The 25359-nt window shown below is 33.9% G+C and overlaps 4 protein-coding genes across 8 annotated transcripts in view; 2 read left to right on the top strand and 2 right to left on the bottom strand.

Moving 5' to 3' along the window:
• The first annotated feature begins 3384 nt into the window (after positions 1-3384).
• On the top strand, positions 3385-7923 carry LOC125834663 (hydroxymethylglutaryl-CoA synthase-like). The gene is made up of 12 exons (XM_049513801.1): positions 3385-3660; positions 4622-4728; positions 4943-5075; positions 5659-5802; positions 5950-6108; positions 6284-6357; positions 6444-6519; positions 6608-6663; positions 6755-6842; positions 7032-7172; positions 7264-7413; positions 7520-7923. The coding sequence occupies exons 1-12, from the start codon at positions 3589-3591 to the stop codon at positions 7706-7708; spliced, it is 1389 nt and encodes a 462-aa protein (XP_049369758.1). The 5' UTR covers positions 3385-3588; the 3' UTR covers positions 7709-7923.
• A 166-nt stretch (positions 7924-8089) lies between these two features.
• LOC125834665 (expansin-A18-like) lies at positions 8090-10821 on the bottom strand. Its single transcript, XM_049513803.1, has 3 exons — positions 10615-10821; positions 9426-9735; positions 8090-8402 (listed from the first exon to the last, which is right to left on the bottom strand). The coding sequence occupies exons 1-3, from the start codon at positions 10790-10792 to the stop codon at positions 8090-8092; spliced, it is 801 nt and encodes a 266-aa protein (XP_049369760.1). The 5' UTR covers positions 10793-10821.
• A 613-nt stretch (positions 10822-11434) lies between these two features.
• Positions 11435-14808, bottom strand: LOC125834664 (PGR5-like protein 1B, chloroplastic). The gene is made up of 11 exons (XM_049513802.1): positions 14581-14808; positions 13666-13781; positions 13477-13573; positions 13265-13365; positions 13109-13165; positions 12878-12954; positions 12690-12741; positions 12358-12468; positions 12172-12269; positions 12012-12087; positions 11435-11612 (listed from the first exon to the last, which is right to left on the bottom strand). The coding sequence occupies exons 1-10, from the start codon at positions 14759-14761 to the stop codon at positions 12018-12020; spliced, it is 960 nt and encodes a 319-aa protein (XP_049369759.1). The 5' UTR covers positions 14762-14808; the 3' UTR covers positions 11435-11612; positions 12012-12017.
• A 1916-nt stretch (positions 14809-16724) lies between these two features.
• Positions 16725-25359, top strand: part of LOC125834717 (uncharacterized) — a 40581-nt gene continuing 31946 nt past the window's right edge. For 3 of the 5 annotated variants that reach the window (XM_049513857.1, XM_049513858.1, XM_049513856.1), the window contains exons 1-7: positions 16725-16810; positions 19209-19315; positions 21930-22159; positions 22269-22520; positions 22622-22698; positions 22850-23228; positions 24663-24719. In XM_049513857.1, the coding sequence (XP_049369814.1) occupies positions 19225-19315; positions 21930-22159; positions 22269-22520; positions 22622-22698; positions 22850-23228; positions 24663-24719 (1086 nt within the window). In that variant the 5' untranslated portion in view covers positions 16725-16810; positions 19209-19224. Of the gene's footprint in view, positions 16811-19208; positions 19316-21929; positions 22160-22268; positions 22521-22621; positions 22699-22849; positions 23307-24662; positions 24720-25359 lie in introns of all 5 variants that reach the window. The other 2 variants (XM_049513859.1, XM_049513860.1) reach the window with 2 other exon arrangements.

The following is a 25359-nucleotide window of genomic DNA, read 5'->3' as shown; positions in this document are numbered from 1 at the left end:
ATCACTCAACTATCACTATTCTCCTCCAAATATACTTGACACTCCAAAAGCCCCACTCTTTTCTATTTGGCATGACATGTCATTAAAGTCTTTTTTTAATAATAGACCTTTAATTCATTAAACTCATTTAACTAAAATAAGCCATGATCATATTATTTTTTTAAAAGTTACATTAGTTTATTAAGAATAAATTTTCATACTTAAGAATATTTTATCATAATTAAACTTTTTATTTTTGTATGTTATGAAGAATAGGTTTTTAAAACGTATTATAATATCATTAATTTTGAATACTTATAAACACATACATTCAAAAAAAAAATTGATATACAAATCACGCATGAATGCTAACTTACATCAGTTAATCATAAATTGTAGGGAAAAGGGACGGATTTACCCCCGAACTTTAATAAATGGTATGTGTATGCCCTCCGTTATACTTTGCGTCCACATAAGCCCCTGCCGTCCAATTATAGGTACACATATACCCCTCTCACTAACGGACCCCTAATTTCTTACACGTGTCTTAATATTATTGAACTACCCGTTTGACCCTTTTTTTAACCCATAACCCAACTATCCGCCCCATAACCCAATACCCACCCAATTTCCTCTAAAAGGATCCTAATTAAAACACCAAAATCCATCCCTTTTCCCTAGTCGGAGGTCCCCGCGTATCCCTCACACCAAAACCCTAGTCGTTGCCGCGATTCCAATTTGTCTTCGTCGATTCCACTTTGTCTCATCGATTTCACCTTGTCTTTGTCGAATCTATCGTGTGTTGGTCATAATTTTGTAGTCAATTTTTCATCTATCTGTCGTCTCCCTCAAATCAGACCTAAAACCATGTCTGAAAGTTCTTGTGATTCAATTAGTAACTCAATTAGAGCTTTGAAACTTTTGGGTAGTGCACTTTTTGGCATGGGTGAGTATAAGGTAGCTGTTAAGGCATTAGAAGAGGCCATTTATATGAAGAGTGACTATGCTGATGCACATTGTGATCTTGCTTCTTCATTGCACGCAATGGGTGATGATGATAATGCTATTAAGGAGTTTCAGAGAGCTATTGATTTGAAACCTGGCCATGTTGATGCCTTGTACAATTTAGGTGGACTTTACATGGATATGGGTAGATATCAGCGTGCTTCAGAGATGTACACTAGGATACTAAGTGTTTGGCCGAATCACTGGAGAGCACAGCTCAATAAGGCTGTGGCTTTATTGGGGGCTGGGGAAACTGAGGAAGCTAAGAAAGCTTTGAAAGAAGCTCTGAAGATGACGAACAGAGTGGAATTGCATGATGCAGTAGCACATTTGAAACAACTTCAGAAAAAGAAGTTAAAGGGGAATGGTGGTGGCAATGGGGAAAACCACATTGAGAGCAGATTTTGGTGTTTTAATTTGGGTGTTTTAATTAGGATCCTTTTAGAGGAAATTGGGTGGGTATTGGGTTATGGGGCGGATAGTTGGGTTATGGGTTAAAAAAAAGGGTCAAACGGGTAGTTCAATAATATTAAGACACATGTAAGAAATTAGGGGTCCGTTAGTGAGAGGGGTATATGTGTACTTATAATTGGACGGCAGGGGCTTATGTGGACGCAAAGTATAACGGAGGGCATACACATACCATTTATTAAAGTTCAGGGGTAAATCCGTCCCTTTTCCCTAAATTGTATAATGAATCAATAATATTAAAGGTCAATTAACTATTACAATAATATTAATTGTGTATTTTGAAATTCATGCTTACAATATTTTTTTAAAAAAAAAATAGAAAGTGAATAATATTATATTTTTGATCCAAAAAATAATATTAAATACCTCAAAAGTCTCCTTCTATTCTAGTTGATACGTCATGTCATTAAATCATCATTTTAAAAAATAACAGACCTATTTAATTCATCAAACTTATGTCTCTACAAAACAAATATATAAATTACATTTGAATTTGTGAAGATTATAAAAAAAAATTAAAAATCTAATTCCTTTATATATTTTTACTAAACAAAATTCAATGAAAAAATCTCTGTGTACAATTATTACCCGGTAGTTTTTAAAATTTCTAAGTAAATTATTTGAAAATTTTAAGAATTTTTTTTCATAAAAGTATTCAGATAAATTTGTAAGGTTGACAAAAAAGTTGGTATGAAAGAGAAAATTATTATTTAGCTTTTTTTTTAATTTAATTTTTTTATTATTGTTTTATTCTATATTATATTATATTTTAACTTCTCATACAATTAAACACCAATATATATTCTTATCTCATCCCAAATTTATGAAGTACAAGTAATAATTAATTGAATTGCCTTTTTTAATTCAATAATATACATATTATATGAGATTAATATACTGATAAATAAAGATCAAAATTTATTTTCTAATATAAATATTATTCACTTTCTATTTTCTTTTCAAAAAAAAGATATGGCAAGTATATATGAATTTCAAAGCACCCAATTAATTATTTTTTAGTAGTTAATTGATCCTTAATATTATTGATCCATTATATAATATATGATTAATTGATGTAAGTTGACATTTGTAAGTGATTTATATATCAATTTTTTTTTTGAATATATGTGTTTATAATTATTCAAAATTGATGACATTATGATAATTTTTAAAAAACTATTCATCATCACATAAAAAAATAAAAAAAATTAATTATGATAAATGATTCTTAAGTATGAAAATTTATTCTTAATAAACTAATAAATCTTTTAAAAAAATATGATCATTATTTTAGTTAAATGGGTTTAATGAATTAAATTAGTATATTATTTTTAAAAAAAAACTTTAATGACATGTCATGCCAACTAAGAGAGAGTGAGACTTTTGGAGTGTCAAGTATATTTGGAGGAAAATAGTGATAGTTGAGTGATATTTTAATTCTAAATGAAACATAAATGATATTTCAAGGCAATTCCCTAAACTTGGGTGATCATTTAGGGAATTGACTCCCTTTCGTCTCAACTTGTATGATACTTTTTGGATTTCGAGATTTAAATAAGTTTATTTGTAAATTTTTTATATAATCTTTTAATTATTAGTTATTGTGGTTTATAGTACTTTTTACAAATATATAAATTTCATTTTAAAATAATTGAAGATTCCACATATAAATTTTTAATCAAACTTAAATTATTTGACTCAAAAAATATAAATTAGAAGGAAATACTTTTTGGATAAATATACTTTTCCTCCATACGATCACATGTATACATGTCTGCCGAACTATGTATTTATTTTCTTCATTAGTCTGCGGAATATCAAAATGGAAAATTTCTTAGCAGTCTCCACTCTCCGGTTAGTATAAATATGTGAAAGCCTTACAAGCACAAATCATCACTCGCCTTTCTCTCTCTTCTGCAAAACGATAAAGTGTGTGTTCGCCGGCGCTCAATTCGAGGAGATTTAGAGTGACAGAAAACGGTGTGTTCACCGGCGGTTATTCCGATCTGCTCAGTTTAACATCGACTCGGAGAAGAAAGAGTACGTGTGTGTGTGTTCGCCGGCGGTTATTTCGATTTGTTCAGTTTAATACTGTTTGATAATAGTCGAAGAGAAGAAATCGGAAATCAGAAAATGGCAGCTCAACCGAAGAATGTCGGAATTCTCGCCGTCGAGATTTACTTTCCTCCTACTTGCCTACAGCAGGTACTTTCTCTTTCTCACACATACACATACACATACACTTGTGAAACTAACGGCCTGTTTGGTTAAGTTTTTAAGAGATCGGAAATGCTTATTTGAGCTGTTTAGTGTTTAGTCAAATTTTTGGAGAAAATACTAACTGAAAGTTGTTTTTGAAGCTTAAAAAATAAAATAAAATAAATTCCGATAGTACTTTTTGGAAAAAAATTAAATTAGAAACAGTTTTGAAAAGTTTAGAATTGTTTTTCAAATGGACACACATTATTTTTCACTTAAAAAATAGTACAAGCTTATTTTTGAAATTTAGCCAAACAGGCTATAAACTTTGATTATATAATTTATAGATATGTGTGTTAATTACTTTGATTACTTGAATGCTTAGCAGACTATATTAAGTGCTTTAAGTTGGTTGAGAATTTGGGAAATTTTAATTTTTGTCACTTTCTTATACGGAATTTTCTTTTCTTTATTGTCTTTTTTTTTAAAACAAATTAGAATATCTTTTTTTCATATGTTTTATTTCTGGTAAAATATTCCTTAAATGCTTTTTTTTAATCTCTTTTTTTAGTTCAAAATCCCTTAATTGTTTCATATAGAGATTCATAGCTCCGCCTAACAGTGCATATATGAGCATAAACTTTATTCCCTCCGAGTCAATTTATGTTGTACAGTTTTGACTTAACACAGACTTTAAAAAAATGAAAGACTTTTGGAATTTGTGGTATAAAATAAATTTTAGATATATGTGTGACTATGATAATAATTTAAAGTAAAGTTATTTCTAATTATGAAAAAATGTTTTTTTTTTGGGACAGACTAAAAAGAAAAAGATGTCATGTTAATTGTGACAATTATTAAACTATTATATTTTTACTCTGTTAATTGAGACAAGTTTAAGGCAATTAAATTCTGATCACTTGCAAAAAGAAAAAGAAAAAAATTCATTTTGTTTTGCATTATATAGGAAGCATTGGAGGCTCATGATGGAGCAAGCAAAGGGAAATACACAATTGGTCTTGGACAAGATTGTATGGGCTTTTGCACCGAGGTGGAAGATGTTATATCAATGAGGTACGTCTCCCTCGTCGGAAAATTACATTGCATAAATTGGTCATATTTTTCTTTTTATGTAGATAAACACTTCTCCGTGTGTTTAGTTCTTTATATTCTGAAGTATGTAGTTTGAAGGTGTTAGTAGTTTCTTCTGCTAGATGAACAACATGATAAATTTATCATTGTAATTTTTGTCACTGTACTGTCTTCTAATTAAATTGTTCATGCTCAGTTTGACAGCAGTTACTTCCCTTTTGGAGAAGTATGCTATTGATCCAAAGCAAATTGGTCGTCTAGAGGTTGGAAGTGAAACCGTAATTGATAAGAGCAAATCCATCAAGACATTCCTGATGCAAATATTTGAGGTACACAGTTCTAGCAATGCTTGTTTAGTAAATCGTCTATCATGGCACGTTCAATGAATCGAATATGTGTTTTATGACTTGTATCCTAGACTTCTGGCATATAAGCAAACCGATTGATCGACCAAAATGAAAATTAGATAGTTAGAGATTTACTCACTACACACTAGCTCAAGATGATGAATATATCTTGCAGCCAAGTATTAGGACAGAGATTTCAAATGTTGGATCCGCTTAATTCTGCCTGAAATATGTTGTAATGTTAACTTTTTGGCCCTGAATGCACTTGCTCATCCTGTTTGTTGAAAAAAGTGAGTTTATTGTTTGTTGTACATCATCCTTAAACATTGATTGTTGCATCTGTTTTGTCTTACGATGATATGAAATGAGCTTAAGTGAAGAAGTGGGGATTCATATACCCGCGCAACTTGTTTGAGGCTTGACACGTAGTTATTATTGTTGTTGTATGTGATTTATTTTTGTCTCACTTGACATTCCACTTCCCAAGCAGAGCTTTACATTATGACTAACAGGAATTTTGTTCAATGAAAACTTATCCTGCTTCCTTACTGTGTCAAAAAAGCAGACATGTGGAAATACTGACATTGAAGGAGTCGACTCAACTAATGCATGCTATGGGGGAACTGCCGCATTGTTCAACTGTGTGAATTGGGTCGAGAGCTCTTCATGGGATGGTCGCTATGGACTCGTTGTATGCACTGATAGTGCGGTAAGCTCATCACATTCATAGAATTTCTACAGCATATGTGTTGTCTTCAAAATATTGAGTTTGCATTGCTCATTTGGTACATATTTGTGATGAATTTGAGCATCTGCATGATAAACATTCACTAATTTCAGGAGCTTATTTTGACAGGTCTATGCTGAGGGAGCTGCTCGGCCTACTGGAGGTGCTGCAGCAATTGCTATGCTAGTCGGGCCAGATGCTCCTATTGTGTTCGAAAGCAAGATTAGGGCTAGCCATATGGCCCATGTCTATGATTTTTACAAGCCCATCCTCGACAGTGAATATCCAGTAATTCACTTGAGCCCATGCAATCGTTAATCATCTGTTTTTACACAGGAGTGCTTTGATATGTTGGTTACTGGACAAAATTTAAAAGAAATATATAGGAAATTGTTTATTGGTATATGAATTTCCATATGTGCTCTATATGATGGTTAATTGGTAATTAATTGTTGGTTTGCAGGTGGTTGATGGCAAGCTTTCACAAACTTGTTATCTTATGGCACTTGATTCTTGCTACAAGAGCTTATGCAACAAGTAAGCTGCCGGTTGAGCACACATTCTAGTATTCCAAACGAACCTCTCTATTATAGTCTTTAATAATCTCTTTGTTCACATTCTAGATTCGAAAAATTGGAGGGCAAGCAGTTTTCGATTGATGATGCAGCCTATTTTGTTTTCCATTCACCATACAACAAGGTACTTTATGGATCCAATACAGAATTTTGATCTTTTTTCTTTGTGATGATAAGGATTACCTGAACGTTTGTTTTATTTAATCCTGCAGCTTGTACAGAAGAGCACTGCTCGGTTGATGTTCAATGACTTTACAAGGAACGCTAGGTGGGTTGCACATATTCCGTACTAAAGGAATTGCTTTTTATTTTGTAAACGGAATTCAGTTGACTGATCTTATTCGATTTTGCATTTGCAGTTCCATTGATGAGTCTACTAAAGAAAAGCTGGCACCATTTTCATCCCTAACTGGTGATGAGAGTTATCAAAGCCGTAATCTTGAGAAGGTCCATACATAAGCTTTCATATTCGTTGATTTCGTAGAAATATTGTCTTCTTTTTTATCATTTTCAAATGGCTTTGTTTTGATCTTCCAGTATATGTTTAGAACGCTGAAAATGAAGCTTTCAGTAGGAAGAATTGCATTAACAATTATACATGTTGAGATTGGAACTAACTAAATATTGCATATACAGACATCCTGGCAAGTGGCAAAACCATTTTATGACGAGAAGGTAAAACCGACCACATTAGTACCAAAACAAGTTGGCAACATGTACACCGCGTCTCTCTATGCTGCTTTTGCATCCCTCCTTCACAACAAGCACAGCTCATTGGTAACTACGAGCTACTTCTTTTCCTTTTGGCCTGTTTTCTTGCTATAATCTATCGTGTTTCTTATAATTTCAAATGATTTTGTCAACTCAGGCTGGACAGCGGGTAGTCTTGTTCTCTTACGGGAGTGGGTTGACTGCAACAATGTTCTCATTAAAGCTTCACGAAGGTCAACATCCTTTTAACTTGTCCAACATTGCAGCTGTGATGAACGTTGAAGAGAAATTGAAGTCGAGGCATGAGGTATGATAAAATCGTCTTTATAATTTACTCATGGACGTTGAACTCGTTGCCAACACTGTGACGGTTGAGTTCCTTAACTATCTTTGACAAACAATCTTTTGTGCAGTTCACTCCTGAAAATTTCATCGAAACGATGAAAATAATGGAGCACAGGTATGGGGGTAAAGACTTTGTGACGAGCAAGGATTGCAGCCTTCTAGCTCCAGGCACTTACTACCTCACAGAAGTCGATTCGAAGTACAGAAGATTCTATGCCAAGAAATGTACTGAGAATGGACTTGCCAATGGTCATTGAAGATATGTCCTAGTATGATGTAACTTCCATGAAATTGGCTTGTACTCTTTTAATTATTGTCAGCACATAGAGGAATAATAATTACTTCATAATAACATATAGTACTAGTTTGTTTCTACTTTCCAACAAATTCAATATTGTTTCTTGTATTCTCATCTGTTTGAGAGATGATTTAAAAAATCATCAATGTAATGTAGTCTTATATATGAATTGAGAAAAACTATATTTTGAGATCGGCTATATGAATCCATTGCATCATTCGTTCTTACATAGTATCAACTATTACAAGATCAAATCGCAAAATAAAACTCCAGAAATAATATTGAAAAAATCAAGAATAAATGCTTGAGAAGTCCAAAAAAACATAGGACTACATGATCATTAGTTGAAGTTGACATTGGCTTGATAAGTCATTCCTACTTGCCAACTAGAAGGTGCAACATTAGTAGCTATAATTGTTTCTTTAGATGTGTAAGAAGTGATCTTAAACGAAAGTGTTTGGCCACTTAGAGTTGCAAATGCTTGATATGAAGCTCCCCAATTATGGCTCATAGCTAACCAACTTGTTTTAGTTCCCTTCACCCACATACTTGCAATATCTCCACTTCCACCAACATTCATCACATATACCAATAACCAATACCCATTTCCTTGAAGACTAAACTTGATTCCACCTTTTTTAACACAGGGTACCCTACAACCATGAGAGCAATGGTACATGTTAGAGGTAGTAAATGTCGGATGGAATAATCGAGGTGCACACAACTGATTCTACCACTATTATATAATTATCAATTTGTTTTATTTAAACGCATATTAAGCACAAGCGTATTTGTGTGTGTCCAAAGGGTGTCTATTGAAATTCTTTTCTCGGAAAATTACACCATCTTTGATGTTATATTTCATTATAGGTATACATATTTTTTTAAAAAAATTCTTGCTACACTTATAATTATAGTTTGAGTTGATGGCAACAAATTAAATTTAACTCAAAAAAACTCGCCTTAAAAGTTTGTTTTTGCAACATCTAAGGTAAATAACACATCATGCCCTAGGAATGGAAGAAAATCCTAATATGCAGTACTTCCTCTTTTAATGAGTCTTACATGAAGCCCGAAATAGTCAGGACCCAAAACACATATCAAGAATCAGGTGATAAAACAAAGATTAACATGTTAATTTTTTTTAGTTTTCCATCCGATTACTTTAGTGCCCAATTAATCAGATTCTCACCGAAAAGTCCTATTATAAGGGGGTAAAACGTTCTCTCTACTAAAGGCGACTTCATTTCTAGGGATTGAAAGCGAGACCTTTGGTTGGAGGAGTACTTACAACTCCACCACAACCTTTGACAGTCACTAAAATATTGAAGACATAATACATAAGTAGACACTCAAACTTGACCTCAGTTGTCAAGTAAGCACTCAAACTTTGAAAACATACATCTAAACACCTTAACTTGGTCTCAACTGACAACTAAACACTCTAACTCATTCCTACTATGTATCATGGACACCCGACACGGTGACACATAAATTTTGGAGGTGTCTAAATTATATCATTTTGTAAGTTGGAATGTTCAACTGACAGAGTGGAGACGAGTTGAGATATGCATACTCAAAATTAGAGTGCTTACTTGCCTGCTAAAACCAAGACTGAGTGTTTGTTTATGTATTATGCCAGTATTAAATGTTCAACCACAAAATGAATCATTTACCTGCGATAAGAAACAGGGACAATTCCAGCCTTCCATTGAGCAATTTTCATGAAAGCAGGTTTGGCCATATCAAAATGTGTTCTAGGTGGATTACACCAACCACCATTGTTACTGTCTTGTGCAGGATTTGGTGGACAGAGATTTGTTGCTGTCACTGTTACAATTGTTGAGTAGCAAGAGTCTGACTGCACACATTTTATTTGGAAACATTGTCCACATGCAAATCCCTTGCTGTATAATACTGAGCTCAATGCTGCTGTATCTGTTCCATAACCTGATGTGACCAAATTTCCAAATCCACAAGATCCCCCTACAAAAAGATTTCACATTATTAATTAGTGTGTTTTTATCTGTTGTAGCAGGTAATCTATCTTATTTAGCAAGTTAACAAGAAAGTATTACAGTGTAATAATTACACTATCAGTGTGTTTTAACTTTTATCGTTCTTTGAGCCGAGGGTCTATCGGAAACAGACTTTTTGTTTTCTCAAGGTAGGGGCAACATCTGCATACACTCTACCCTGATCCCAAGATCTCACTTGCAAGATTAATTACACTTGAGTTTTGTTGTTGTAGTAGTAGGTAATATGTCTTATTTTGCAGGTTAATGCTACGTTGCTTGTACTCTTAAAAAATGTAGTCTGACACGTATTGATTCTTTCAAAGATAGTGTATTTTTAGAGGATACAATATTGATGCGACATCTTTCTTAGATATTCTAGAGTTACATAGGGTTACTATTGCGTTTCTTGTAAAAGATTGTGTTGGTGCTAATGAATTGCGTGATCTTTTAGATTTTTCTAGTAGGTCTAACAAGTTGAAGTAAGAGTTTAAATTCTACGTACTGACCAATATAAAAAGAATATTTACGCAATGAAAATGTCCTTAAAGAATCCGTGTTTTCTAATAGTATAACATGCTATCACAAATTAAAATTTATTGATAGTGTGTAAAATACTTTTGTACTTACCCATATATATAACTTAAATCATTAGAATACATATTGAGGATGTCTACAATTGGTATGGTAGTATAATGAAATGCTTTTATAAGAAACATATTCCACCATAATAATATCACTCATTGCTAAAATAAGGCAATACTTCTACGTGAATTTTCGCTATTTATATATGTACAACGTCATAATAATGAATATAAATCAAAATAGTTTATCGATTAAGTAAACGCACCCATGGTAGCTGAAGCACTCTCATCGCCATAGAACGTAGCATGAGAGGGTTGCCAAGCTGTTGCTTGAAAGCCGCTAGGGGTGTCACCATAGCCCGCGCCATTTACTCGATCGATGATTGCTAATGTTGCAACCACCAAGAACATTGTCAAGCTCCATCTATGGTGAAAAGAGGCCATGAAAAATTAGCTTACAATCAAGAAAATTGTAATGGCTTATTTGATTTTTGTAAAGATATAAGACCTTAATATATAGTTTTTTTTTGTGTGTATAAATTATGTTACAAAAATGTAACACTTCGTGCCAACACGAACAATGTAACCTTTATAAGTCAACTTTGGTATTTGAAAATTAATTATGTTTCATAGAAACGTGCTGGCAGGTTATAAACTTACATGTTGTACATTACTATTGTTATTCAGTGCCATTTTCTTGATTTATTGTTTTCTACAAATAATGGAGAACTCATTTTTGAACAAATAGACACATTCTACGTGTCATTTTTGTTTCCTATGTGGCATCCTACTTAAATTATGACGTGTGTGTCTACTTGTTCAATTTTAAACAAGTTTAAGTGTCTACTTGTACACCCCCAAAGCTGGAGGGCGTAATGTTGGCTGAAGCCAAGTTAAAGGCATATTTATGCGCCTGTCACAGCGGTGGGCGGTGGAATTTTTATGCCCAACTATTAGTGGGTGACATGGATAGGTCATTTCATTCTCGATAGTTTAATGACATGTTTAAGCCTTTTCATAAGATAAAATAACTTCAGAAGAGAAGCTCATTAAAACTGTTATTTTTTTTTTTATTGATATACTTATAGTCACACACAATACATTACATAATATATTCACACAATACAAGTTGCAAATCATTCACAAATTCAATACTGAACTTGTTTTTCATTTTCACAAACTGCATCATATGGTCTCTCTTCCATGCCCAGCTTGTGTTAAAGAGCAAATCTCTTGTGCAGATATCTCCATATATAAAATCATCCTGCAGTTTGCAAGAAATCAGTAAACGGAACGGGTTTTCTATACGAAGGAAGCACATATATTAAGGGCGATTGGCTCAAATCATGTATTTGTGTTATGAAATTCACGTAATATGTATAAATGATATATTCAGAGAACCCAATAAACAAAAGGGGTTGTGGTCCGGAACTTATAAGTTAAAGTCCTGGATCCCCCTCCCCCTCTGATATATTATACTTCTCCATACAAGCGATAATATATTATCTCTCAGACTCTCCAAAACTGTTGAAGCACCTGTATAGGATTCTCCAAAAATGCAATGCTTTTGGAGGATTTTGACACACACTTGGTGGTACTTTTAAACAATCTGAGCAGCATAGGTTATAATAGATAAAAAGGCTAGGCCTAGCTAGGTATATACCTCGAATCATGCACTACTTCCTTCAGGCAATGTAATCAAACGCGTATCTGAATCATAGACCAAGTCTGTCCCACAACTGCGGAAGATGATGGTGATGACGATTACACTATGAATAGATCATGATAAACATCGAAAAACTAAAGTGTTAATGTCAACTTACCCTGAGCATTTTACTTTGTTGCTGGAACCCTCATTAGATACCGATAATATTGTACCAAAGAAGGAAGTATTCTCTGTTCCACAATTCGGACAGGGGCCCTAAAGATGGAGATTATGTGTGTTAAATGTCGAACACATAGCTTCTAAGATAATACTACGCACGCCTGAAATGTTCATGAGATCTTACCTTTAAGATCAGAAAATCTTTAACAATGGCGTTTGTGATTGTAAAGGATAGCCATAATATCAATGGCAAAGCAGCAAACCATGTGAAAATGAAACTGAAAGGCTCTGGAAGCTGCAAATTGATAAATTATATCATTACAAAGTCTAATGAATACTCTGATCTTTCATCTAGCTAGTTATTTTACTCGGACCCTCCAAAAATGATGCCCCAGCCGTTTTAGATCTTCCAAAAAGGTGTAACTTTTGGAGGATTCAGCATACACCCAGCGGTATTTTTGAAGAGTTTGATACCTTAGCAATGAAATAAGGACCAATACAGGTAACAAGGCGTACCTCCAAAAGATAAGTGATCTCGAATCCAGTCAAATCGTCTAGGAAGAAAAACCTAGCAAGACATTGGCAAAACATTTCTATTACAGAAAAATCATGCTAGTTGCTTCGTGAGCTAAGAACACGGATATGTGTGGTATCATTAGTTCACATATTCTTTTAACATCGTAAAACAGTCAAGTATTACTCACAATCCGAGAGCAACAACAGCAGCAGGGACATTTAACAAGAACATCTTCAGATAATCAACAGAAAGGTCACTATAAACCTGCACGAAGTAAAGTCCATCAACCAACTTAACCTCGTAGACATCTTGCATAGATGTAAGACGAAGAACAAGCATTTCCACAAGAGTACGACATGAAAGATGAATATGAATTATAATAAGACTAGTAAATCCCATCGAGCAGAGAAGTACAAACCTTTCTACTTCGAAGACTGCACCTTGGACCCTCAACCACAATATTGCTGCCATCCCTCTACAAAATTAAAAGATGTCAATACAGAAAAGACTAAAGAGTCGTTTGGATATAATACGAACAATATTGCGATCCAAATAACAACTAATGTCCGAGCACCTTAAGTTTCATCTTCAGCTTGTCATATTCTTTATCAGTCATAATTGGATTTCCAGATACATAAGCCATAGAAGCTTCGAGAAACCTCTGTTCATCGGGGCCTGCATAGTGAGAAACCGCTATTACTACACCTTTTTTAAGTCCCGATCAGACAAAAATACGAATACCATATCATCATTTAGACAATGTATAATACAGAAATTCTTCCATACTTAGCATGACGACGCTGCTTCCTTCCCACATTAATTCTTCCTTAAGGTTATCAAATTCCTCATTTGACATCATGGCCTTTCCTTCATAATAGAATGACTGTGGTACAACGCCAGGAAAGAGTGCAATTAATGTTGATAGAAGACAAAAGAAAACAATCAAGAAATAAGAGATCGTAGATGCTTAAGTACTTGTAGTGCTTGAAGAAACTCTTGCTCCATTTCCCCGAGAGACTTCTTTCCTTTACCGTCAATGCTACAATACTGCAAGATTTTACTGTCTTCAATCTCATCCTCCTTGAGCTGACCTGAAAGCAAAAGCGGGATCCCCAAAGTTGGAGGACATAGATGTCAGTTGAGTCCAAGTTAATGTATTATGTCAATTAAATATATCAACCATCTATGAATTTAGTACTATAACAATCAAATTGAAATTAGCATAACCAATTTCAATATCCATTAATCAACATACAATAGTGATAATATTAATCTCTAACTTTTCAAAATAAGATTCAAATAACCGATCCTTTTGTTGGGCTAAAACAACCTAAAGATACTCTTAACATGGAGTGATACCGTCCTTTAGGTCAAGCCTACACGATTTTTCTCAAAAGGCCTCACATCCCTTCTTGTCGGGAAGGAGAGTAGGTTGAAAACATCTAGGGGCAGAGCTGTAGTATTAGCTGCGATGAACCCCACTAACTAAAATAAGCTATAGGTTCGACTGTAAATGAACTATAAGTTCAAATCATGACTCCGCCTCTAAAGCATCATTAAAATACTTCTAACATCATAAAGAAAAAAAACATGCAGTGGCAGAGTCGGAGCCAAGTAGGACTGAAGGGTTCGTCCGAATTACCCTCTAGTGGAAAATTACACGGTTGAAATCATCTTTTATGTATATATATATAGCAGATGTTGAACCCTTCAAATTTTTCGTATTTTTATCCCCTCAATCAAAATCCTGGTTCCACCGCTAAGCAACGGATCCAAAGTGAAACTTATGGGTTCCTGAATTCAGTAGCTTTTGCCCGAACTCTCTATAGTATCAAAAACTCCACTAAAATTTATAAATATTTGACTATGAACTCATCGAGGTTAACTTACCTGGCTGATCGGTGGTGGCCTTAGGAGAGAGAAACAATAGCCTACGTCGAATAGATAACTTTCTTCCACCAAAATTAATCAAAGGGCTTACAGAATTGGGAGAAAAAATTGGTTTTTTTCTAAACGGAGCATGAAAAAAGCGACTGCTTGTTGTTATAGTGAATCCAAATTTGGTGGCCATTTCTGGCGGCGACTGCGGCGGAGATGGATGGAGTGTAGAAATGAATATTGCATTTGTGAAAAAAAAATTGTTAAGTGGCAATTTGATGGGGTTTTGGTAACGATGAAGATAAGGTTATGTGATGAATGTGTGGAGGGTATTCAAAATTGAAAAAAACAAAAACTTTTTTGTTTTCTTGGTTAAAATTCTATCGGGATAAATTCGTTCATGTGTAATAACTAGTAAATTACAAAGAAAATGTAAATTGCATTGGAATTGTTAGATGGAACGAGCTCATCTGAAAAAATGTTAACAAGATAAATGAATTTAAAATTTCACTTATGAATACAAATTATTAAACTTTTTTGTGTTGATAAAACTCAAGAAAATCAATTTTCCATTTTTTAGCAGTTATTTGATGTAACAGAATCTGCCAAGTCAGCTTCATGATGTTGTCAAGAATATTTGGTTGACACGTGGCTGCTTGTTGCTTTCATGTATCTGCCACGTAAGATTGATCTATCAAGGCCATGCAACTTTGGGGGGGGGGGGGGTTATGATAATAATTTCAAAATAATACGTTATGATTATTTTATTCTGTGTTTGGTTATTTTAAAATAATATGTATAATTTCATTTTGATGTAATTTTTTTTTATCTATCAAGGCCATACCACTTTTTTTTCACGTTATTTAGAGTATCAAACATTTTATCGGTAATTAATTTTCTTCTAAACTATTAATATGAATTTTATCTTCACATATTCAATAATATGTGCTATAACAATTTATTTGTTTCACTTTTCAGTTGAGTGACCTCACTAATTATTGATGTAGTTAACATATAATTATTTTTTAAGTGATTTAATAGAATAAAATTCTCTTTGATTATGCAAATTTGCTCAGCATATTCCGTTGATTATCAGTTTATTCAGCTCTTTGTTATGTCATTTCCCCTAGCAACTAGTTTTAATTTCTAATTTAGGTATCATGCCAAGTATATATGGAACAATTAAATATTAATTTACCATCAATAAAAGAAAATAATTAATTGTCATTTTTCAAAAAATTTATAAGTTCAATTTTTTGCTAAGCTTTCTTAGAAACCAATTGCACATAATTTTTTTTTATTTTTTTTCTTTTATAAAAAAACTCGCATGCATAAGAAAGAGTTGTTTGTTTTTATTGGTATGATCAATTTTGTCTCCACGCGTAAGTTTTTTTTGTTGTTAGAGGTTGAATAGTTCATATCTATATTATTTTATACATGTTATTAAATTTTTCTTTTCAAGAAAATGTCCCAAAAGCTACCTACATTTTCTAAAGACTTGTAACTAAACTCTTTTTTATTTAGTTAGAAGAGCTTTAAAAGTGAATTTTCTTTCTTGAGTTGTTGAAAAGTCTCTTAAGCAATCTAAGGATATTAATTTTATCGCATCGGAGTTCAACTTAAGGCAAAAATCTTGCTTATACCTTCTCATTTAACTTGTTGCTTTGAAGATCGAGAAAAAAGAAGGATTCGTAGTAATAACAAAAAAAAATGGAAGGAAGATGACGACGATGATTATAAGAGAAGAAGGGAGGGAATAGACAAAAATGGAATTTGAATATAAAAAGCGAGTATATAAATATTTTTAAAAAATATTTAATAATTGCCCCAAAATAATAATATTAGTCAAATCCATCAAACTTAATCATGATTAAAATGGATCAGTATCACCTTATTTTTGTGAAGACGTCTCATATTAAATCTTCTTAATTACCTTTATGAATAATTAATAGTATATCTTTTTTAATTAAGATTTAATTTTTTAAAAGTAGATTAACTAAATCTTCTTGTCCAAATAATATCCTATCACTATCTTTTTTTTGTGTTAAATTATTTTTAACCATATTATAATTATAATTTCTTATTTCCTTCTAAATGAAACAAAAACAAATAGATAATTATTTGAGCCAAATTGGGTCTTTGGGACAGAAAAATTAGGGCACAGCTTTATCTCCATCTGGAAAACTGTTTTGCTACTCTGCTCTCTCTCCTTTCAACCGGAGTTATTTCTGTGATTTTAAAGGTAAATTCTCTCCTTTTTCAGTTTCGCGGCATAAAATTACTTATAAAAACACTGAAACCAAAGTTTACATGGAAAAAATTGATTATCTTTTTGGTCATTCAGTTTCTTACTTGTTCGAATGAATGATGAAAAGTGTAATTCCGAAGTTGTTTTGGCTGTAAAGTAATAGTTTTTTTTGGTTGACTGAGTGATTTTATCATGTGGGATTTCCTTTTTTTTTTCTTTAAAGAAAGATGAATGAACTGTTGTAAAAGTTGGTTGGATTTTATTGAATTCTGTGAGCATTTTATTATAATGTGGTAGTTATAAATGAATCATTTTTAAGCAAAGAATTTGCAGATTGGATTGTTTTATAATGCGGGTTTTTAGGGGGTGAATGACCCGGAGGTCAGTTGGAGTTCTTATTGAATTCTGTGAGCATTTTATTATTATGTTGAAATTATAAATGAATTATTTATAAATAGAATTTGTAGACTGAATTGTTTAATCATGTGGGTTTGAGGAGAGGTAGAGGTAGACTGGATAAGTATTAGAGAGAGAGAGAGGTGATTAGATAGGAGATGACGTAGTTTTAGCTTGCTGAGGACATGACCTTAGATAGGAGGGTGTGGAGGACACAGTTAGGGTAGAAGGTTAGTAGGTACTAGGTAGAAGCGTGTGCTGTCCGTTCGTATTAGTAGTTGTAGTATAGCTCTTAGTTTCATGTCCTTCGATTTCTGGTACTATTTTTTGTTCCTTATACTTCTATTATGGTATTGTTGTTTTGTAGTGTCTGTTCTGTTACGATCATTGTTTTTGTTATTATTTGTTGTTTCTTGTACTTCTGTTACTTCTTTTTGGGAGTGCTTTGGACTGTTTTCCTTGAGTCGAGGGTTTATTCGAAACAACCTCTCTACCTATGAAGTAGGTGTAAGGGTTTGTGTACCCTCTACCCTCCCCAAACTCCACTTTGTGGGACTACACTGGTTATATTGTTGTTGTTTGAGGGTTTTTTCCTTTTTTTTTTGTCATAGAGAAAGATGAATAGACTTTAGCTGTATATTGTAGTTGAAGTCTCTCGAAATAGTGAGCATTATGTTAAAATGTTGAAGAATGTACTCTAAGTATCACTCTGACACACTGTTGGATGTTTAAGAGTTTAGCAGTTGCAATTAGCAAATAGCAAGACTGAAAGGAGCAGAGATATGAGAAATGAAAAGGGAAACTGAAGAAGAAGAAGAAGAAGGGGAAATATCAAATTAAGAATTGAAAAGGAGAAAAGTTGTTCATGAAAGAGAGACTTTACCCTTACACTTCTGCAATGAATCAAGAGGTGCGTAAAACTTGAACTGCTAAACCAAATGATGAGGGTGTAAGTGAAAGAAAATGGATGAAAGTAGACTAAAGTTTAAATCTAAAACTTTAATTTAAAAGCTAATGAATCTGAAGTTCAGTCTGTCAGTCATGAACAACTCGGTGCCACACGTAGTAAGAATTTGGTCATTGCCTTACACAAGCGAAGGGTTTGGATTCTGGATGGGGTTAGACTCTTTTATATCTTTAGAAATCTCAATTTGCTATGAGAGAATGCATAATTAGGAGGATAAGTGTAGAATGCTGGTCCTCAAATTGTGTTAAATGACCTTTGTCTTGTAAGTTGGTTTCTACTTTTCTTACATATGCTATATGATTCATCTTGGAATGACTACTTGATATGGACATTGAAAACCTAAAACAAAGTACTAAAAAAATTGTTCTGCAATTTTCTCTTTGTTCCAGTTAGTTGGCACGGATGAGTTCTCTAGATTTTTCAATTTCCTGCTCTTTGGAATGCCATGTTCCCAGTTGCCACAATAGCATCCATATGATAATCAAACTCTATTTCTTTGAAGGTTGATGATATGTATTAGTTTTGGATTTGATTTGTGATTAATTGTTTATTGGAAACAACCTCGCTACCCCACAAAGATAGGGTAAGGTCTGTGTACATCCTACCCTCCCCAGATCCCACTCGTGGGATTACACTGGGTATATTGTTGTGACATTTATAAATGATTTCATCTGAGAATTTTCATCTAGTGTTCCATATTTCTAGCTGTCCAAGGAGTTCTGTGCTTCCCTATATACTAAATGATGATCTTCATACAGTATGACAGAGAGCCAAGCCTGCTCATTGCAGTCTCTTTATTTGTTTTTATCGTGTTCTGAACACATATGTCCTATGCTCCTCAACCTAACATATACAGCCTGAGTGATCAACCTAATATATACAACCTAATATGATTATTTACTCTAGTGAGGTTTTAATTTCCGAAGTTTTCCTCATTTGACCTTCTGATATATATTATTTTATCTTCTTTGAGGTTTTGTACTCTTAAACCTAATTTTACTGTCATTCTGTTACCTTTTTTTCCGGCAGGAGGTTGTATGCAGATATGCCGTCAGATACTGCAAGAGAAAATGCATCTATAGCTAATTCCATAGTGACCGACTGGAAAAATGAAAGAGGGAATCTTGGCGGACCAGGTAACCCTGATGCGAAATCTATTCATAATTCAGTTATCTGTGTGGGTTTTGTTTTGTTTTGTATATTTATTTTTTTGAGTAGTTGCTACTGTTGAGATTTGTTACAAGGTTTCCTTGAATGTGTCTGCATCACAAAGACAAGGATGTGGTCATTCACTCTGGCCCACAATTTAATATTGGTGCAAAAGTTGTATGCTTCAAGTATCTTTTGGCTGGTTTTTCTATTCAACTGATGAGCAATAAGTATTCTTTAACGTGTTAGGGAAGACCAAACAATTCCAGTCTTTTCTACTTTGACTGGAGCTTCACTTGAGAATTAGAAAGAGCTTGCTGAATTTGATAGAAAGGAGGTCCACTAGTTAGTAATTAGTGATGCCATGAAGAGCTCTAGTTACTTGCATGGTTTCTTGAGGCTGTAAGGTGGCTTGATATTATTAGGTCTTTCCACTAAACCACGTAAAACTGATTCTAAGAGCCTGTTTGATTGGGCTTATAGCTTTTGATTTATAAGCCAAAATCCATACGTTAGGAATTCTAACTTATGGCTTTTGGCTCATTTTTGCCAATTTGGGTTAAAAAACTTAAAAACACTTTTTTATTTTACCCAAACACTACAAAAGTGCTTAATAACACTTGAATAAGTCAATCCAAACAGGCTCTAAATCTTTTCATAATTCAATTCTGCGTGTTGTTCATTTGTATGAACTGTGATGGCTGTCTTCGAGATTGTGTAAAAGTTTCACACCCTCCATGAATTTGTATGCATAAAATGCACATAATTCAATTCTGCGTGTTGTTCATTTGTATGAACTGTCATGGCTGTCTTCGAGATTGTGTAAAAAAGTTTCACACCCTCCATGAATTTGTATGCATAAAAAGCAGAGATGGTTTAGATGCACAACTTTTATTCCCGTCTAATGAACGTGACACTTCAAGCACTTCATAGGAGCGAGGGTTTTACCCTGTGCGCACCAAAAGGGTAGCGGCTGCGGGTTTCCCTTGTCATAAAAAATAAAATAAAAAAAATGCTATGAAGTTCATGGAGCAATAATACTGCATAACTTCATCATTTCAACACAATTTGTTGGAGAAACAAAGGGTAAATCGAACGATAAATGTTACTTATTGATGAGGATAAGCGCTATGGTTTTTTCCTTTTCTTTTTGTGTTAAAACTCTGTTGTCAGCATCCTGTTCTAACATTCCATCAAGATTTTGGCCCTTGTCTCTAGTTAGCCTAATAGTTCTTTATTCCACATTATGTCCCTCTTGAGATGCCTTAACTTCTTCATAAGGACATAATCTGAACTTTCAGTTACTTGATTATGTTTTTTTTTTGATAAGATTAGTGGTATTAATAACAGCATCAGGAAGATGCATAATTTACAAGATATGGCATTTGAGCTTACAAAAAATTCTCTAGCTAACTATACAAACTATCTAAGCCAGAGCTAAAATTACCTTATGTTGCCCCAATTAATAAAATTACCTTACTTTATAAATAAATTAGTGACGATACAAGGAGCTTCAGTTACTTTCATAACTTATTGAGTATGTACTATCTGGCGTGGCCCTTCTCAAAACTATAATGTACAATCTGACTTGACATTAATTTTTTTACAATGTTATAAAAAATATATGTGATTGTTGATTACGTTGAACCTACAAATTAATAGAGTACTTTACCTCTTTAGAATTGGAATCTAATTTCATGCCTTCATAATGAACCTGTGGTGTACATAAAGTTTGGAATCTTTTGATAAAACTTTCAACCTGTTGTCTTATTGGATTTTAATATTGTTTGACAAGTAGCTTGGGAATGATAATACGTAATCCACTCCCCCCCCCCCCCCCCCCCCTCTCTCTCTTTCCACTTTGGAATAGCAGGCTTATTGTGTTCTCAAAAAGTTCACTTATTTTATCTCAACTTCAGGGAATGACTCCATGAAGTTCTTTCAGTTTCCACTCCTTTTGGTGCATTCTATGTCATTATAGTAACTACTAAGTGCTACGTGAGTGTATATGTGTTAATTATAATACTTTACCTCGTGAATTGATTGTCCTCTATGTTCTTATTCATGAAAAATACTGCAATCCAACTTCTTGCCAAATTTTGCTTATTGAATCTTAGATTCGTAATTATTACGTAGTAAATTCGCAGAAATAGGCTGTATGCTTATTCATTTTCTTCTAAAAAATGTTGAGTTGTTGGAACTTGATGATTGATTTTTATGCACAAACAGTTCGAGTTAATTCCTATGCTTGCTATATTGTTTTTGGTTGTGAATAATGCTTTTTTTTTTTTACTGTAAGTTTGTTACTATTTTCTGGGATGTTTTATATGTGAATCCTCATAGATATTGTGTAGCAACCTTGATGATCAATGTTCAGGAGCCAACTCTGTTTTGTCTAATTTCTTGTTAAATTCAATATCTCCTGACTATAACCTTTATAAAGCTTCACGCTATCTGTTCACAGAAATAAAATACAAAAGGAAGATATCTTGTAGCTTCGTTGTCCTTGACATGAAAGTAGTGGTTAAATGATAAGTTAATGAATTACTATGTACTGGTACATCAACATGATTCAAATTTAAATATGAACTCTTTTCTCAGATAGTTCAACCCTCAGAGTAAATGAGGATACCAATCGTTCTATAGCAGAGGAGCTCACACTTTCATCTCCGCCGATTGGAATTTCAAGTGCAATTGAAAAGGGTAAACTCTATAGCATAAGATATTTTGTAATCAAAAGTTTGAACCATGAAAATATCCAATTATCAGTAAACAGAGGGATTTGGGCTACTCAAGCCATGAATGAGGCCATTTTGGATGAAGCATTTCATGTAAGTCGTTTTTCCTTTTATATCCTCATGAGTATTATAATATTATGAGCATCTGTAATATATATATATCTTACAATACAACAAATGTTTGTGTTTATTTTGCGGGCAGAATTCCAGCAAGGTTATACTAATATTCAGTGTCAACATGAGTGGGTATTTCCAAGGGTACGCCCAAATGATTTCTTCAGTCGGTTTGAGAAGAGACCAAGTTTGGAGTCAAGGAAATGGTGGTCGTAATCCTTGGGGTCGAAGCTTTGAAGTGAATTGGCTGCGATTGTATGATCTACCTTTCCAAAGAACTCTTCACCTTAAGAATCCATGGAATCAATACAAACCAGTCAAAATTAGTAGAGATTGTCAGGCATGGGTTATATTCTTGTCTTAGTACTATTCACTTATTTTTTCAATGTACTCTTGTTAGTAAAGAGGCTTTTATGACCCTGGTACATGTATTGCTGTCAGGAGTTACCTCCAGATATTGGTGAAGCTTTATGTAAGCTCCTTGATGGACAGGATGCTTTGGATGTTGATTTGAAAATGTATAGCCCTTTCTTCGAAAACTTAAATAGTGTGTTCCCGTTCCATTATTTGGAAACATACAGCCTTTTCTCAAAATTGAATTAGTGCTAGAGTGGTGGAAAAATTGGACCAAATGATTTTTCTCTTTATAATTGTTATTGGCTCATCCAGGGATATCTTTGCAAGGAATGATCTCTCTTCTAAAAGGCCATATGTAGAGCCTTCACTGCATCTTGGAGATCAAGACTGTAATGCATCTCTGATACCTAATGGGACCATGTTTTATCCCTCTTTACTCTACCAACATCAAATTGATGCTAGTAGACTTCACGTAGCACCTCAGAGAATAAATGGTGTATTTTCTGCTGAGGAGTCAGCCATTGCATCAGGGGAATCAAAGTCGAGACAGTCGAGGCATTCACAGAGGAATAGAAGCCTTGCTAATCTTCATGTAGACACTGACATGGGTCCTCAAATTAACATGTGGGGCTTGCCGGCAGAAAGGAGCCCACTTGCTAGTAATTTGACTGAAGATGACATTCTTGAAATGGTTTGTGTTTCCTGTCTTACCATTATTTATTTAGAAGTTCTCGTCTTACCCTTAATTTTTAATTATTGATGCACGTAGGTCAAAAAGATTGTTCTTGTATTTGTCAAGAAGATGAAATACTCTTTTGTACTCTCTCAAAGTTTGCTGATGATTTCAATTTTCAGCCAAGAAAGCTTATTTCTCTTATTTCTGACTATTTGATATCTAGCATCCTCCTCTTCTTTGAATGCATATGAATCTGTACTTTGTGTGCATTTTATACAAAAATGGTTATCTACTGTTGAAGGCATACGCCAGAAATTGCCCAATTCAGTAATTTTTAACTTACAAGGCCTCCACCAGATTTCTTGATACTGGACCGCATGTCATCTGATTCTTTCTGTAGTTAGACTTTCAAATCTTCTGTTTGTATGATAAGACTCATAGGTGTGGACTTACAATTCCTTAAACAAATGCACATCTGTTGAACTTTGATACCATTAACTGTATTAGTTTATTATCATTAAGTATCAAGGTGTTTGTTTAAATCAAACTTCGTAGCAAAATGGTTTATAAGATTTTAGTTTAATTCCCAACTTTACATGAATCCTGGTTGTCTTAGAAGTCAATATAAGTCCTTTTTCATTGAGTAATAATTCCTGCAGGTATAGAGAACAGACTGGGAACTTGTGTATGTATATATATACACCCATATAGTTTTCAATTGTAGAGTGGAAAGTTATCAGGTTATTCACATCCAAGGGTGTGTGACCTAGTGGTTAATCAAGTGGGCTGAGAACTATGATGTCTCAAGTTCAAAACCCAACAGAGGCAAAAACTTGTGATTTCTACCTCAACAAAGTTACCCGGTACCTATGCCACCAGTGGAGTCCGCAGGTACCTAGTGGGATTAGTCAAGGTGCACACAAGCTGGTCGGACACCACCAGCTATAAGAAGTTATTAGGTTATTCCTATTTTATTGGTGAAGTTTTTCTTCTTCTTTGGTGCTTTATGCACCTTGACAAAGGGGCTAGTCCAAGGAAATGCTAGGTGGGATTCGTAGACATTCTTCTTCTTTACATTTGCCCCTTACCCCCCATTAAGTAACACACACACACCAGCAACTTCTCTCTCTCCCCCTCTCTTGCATGGCTGCTACAATTTAAGGCCTTCTGACTCATATTGTCTCTTAGACTGCTGCAATATTGATAGTTTCAAGACACTATAGTTCTTATGTTTTTAATACATCATATTTATTCACCTGGCTCCTAGCTATGAACTTAGAAGGTTGCATATTCTCTGTCCTTGCCGAATTTAGTTTGAAGAATGTATTTAAACAAGTGTAATACTTCATGATCCACATGTTGTAGCTGTTAGATCCACCAGCAAATCATGTTGCCATAATTAAGATATTACTGTAAACTTCTTGTTCATACTCCTTTCTCTTTTTGCAGACATATGAAGAGTATCTTGAAGCATATAGCAGAGGCAGCAAAATATCGCCCCACCCTGTTAGTACTTTTTGACATTTTTCTTGTTATATATTCCTGTATTATCGAATAAACTCATGAACCATGCTCTGTTGGGTTGGATTTTGAACTGTAAAAAGTTCACCTTTATCCTTTTAGTTAATCTCTGTTCTGGAAAATGTATTCTAAATTCCTTTCTTTTCGGAGAAAAGCTTGTAGCACTTAGCATTTCCTCATTGTGCTATTAGCAAGAGATGATTAGCTCAATTGAGGAACTTGTGTCTTAAGTCACAAGTTTGAAGTAAGTCTAGTATTTTAAGTGTAGAAGGATTGAGGGTGGGTCCATCATCTCCGGGTTTTGAAAGTCACGGATGCCCAAACCGTTGGCTCCAGATGAACTTCTTGTTCATAAAAAACTTGGGGCGACTCCCATCCCTCTTTTTTCTCCATGCTATCTAGTGGTTGATGATCTGAATGTGGTGGGTTCTCTGGGTGAAGTATTGTGATAAATTCACGTGCTATTGTTAGGGTCCTCGAAATTTCAGTCTCTGTTCTGCTCTTTAGCATGAGATTTGAGTCTTGCGTATCTACCATTTCACCACCCAGGCATCTTGAAAGTGAATCATATTCCATGAATATGATATCTATCTAGTTTTGTAGATGGCATTTCCTTTTCTTTTCT

This window comes from Solanum verrucosum, unplaced genomic scaffold, assembly GCF_900185275.1.
Source record: "Solanum verrucosum unplaced genomic scaffold, falcon-dt-bn FXZP01000149.1, whole genome shotgun sequence".
Classification (NCBI taxonomy): Eukaryota; Viridiplantae; Streptophyta; class Magnoliopsida; order Solanales; family Solanaceae; genus Solanum; species Solanum verrucosum.
Note: the sequence above shows the minus strand (reverse complement) of the source record. Positions and strands in the feature narration are given on the sequence as shown.

Excerpts from the sequence above, each read along its gene's own strand:
- LOC125834663 (XM_049513801.1), top strand. The coding sequence starts at position 3,589 with ATGGCAGCTCAACCGAAGAATGTCGGAATTCTCGCCGTCGAGATTTAC. Across the intron at positions 6,109-6,283 it reads TCCTCGACAGTGAATATCCA|GTGGTTGATGGCAAGCTTTC; the intron begins GTAATTCACTTG and ends GTTGGTTTGCAG. Across the intron at positions 6,520-6,607 it reads TCCATTCACCATACAACAAG|CTTGTACAGAAGAGCACTGC; the intron begins GTACTTTATGGA and ends TTAATCCTGCAG.
- LOC125834665 (XM_049513803.1), bottom strand. The coding sequence starts at position 10,792 with ATGGCCTCTTTTCACCATAGATGGAGCTTGACAATGTTCTTGGTGGTT. Across the intron at positions 9,736-10,614 it reads GAGTGCTTCAGCTACCATGG|GGGGATCTTGTGGATTTGGA; the intron begins GTGCGTTTACTT and ends ATCTTTTTGTAG. Across the intron at positions 8,403-9,425 it reads GTCCCTGTTTCTTATCGCAG|GGTACCCTGTGTTAAAAAAG; the intron begins GTAAATGATTCA and ends TCATGGTTGTAG.
- LOC125834664 (XM_049513802.1), bottom strand. The coding sequence starts at position 14,761 with ATGGCCACCAAATTTGGATTCACTATAACAACAAGCAGTCGCTTTTTT. Across the intron at positions 13,366-13,476 it reads AAGCAGCGTCGTCATGCTAA|GCCCCGATGAACAGAGGTTT; the intron begins GTATGGAAGAAT and ends CTCACTATGCAG. Across the intron at positions 12,742-12,877 it reads GCTGTTGTTGCTCTCGGATT|GTTTTTCTTCCTAGACGATT; the intron begins GTGAGTAATACT and ends ATGTCTTGCTAG.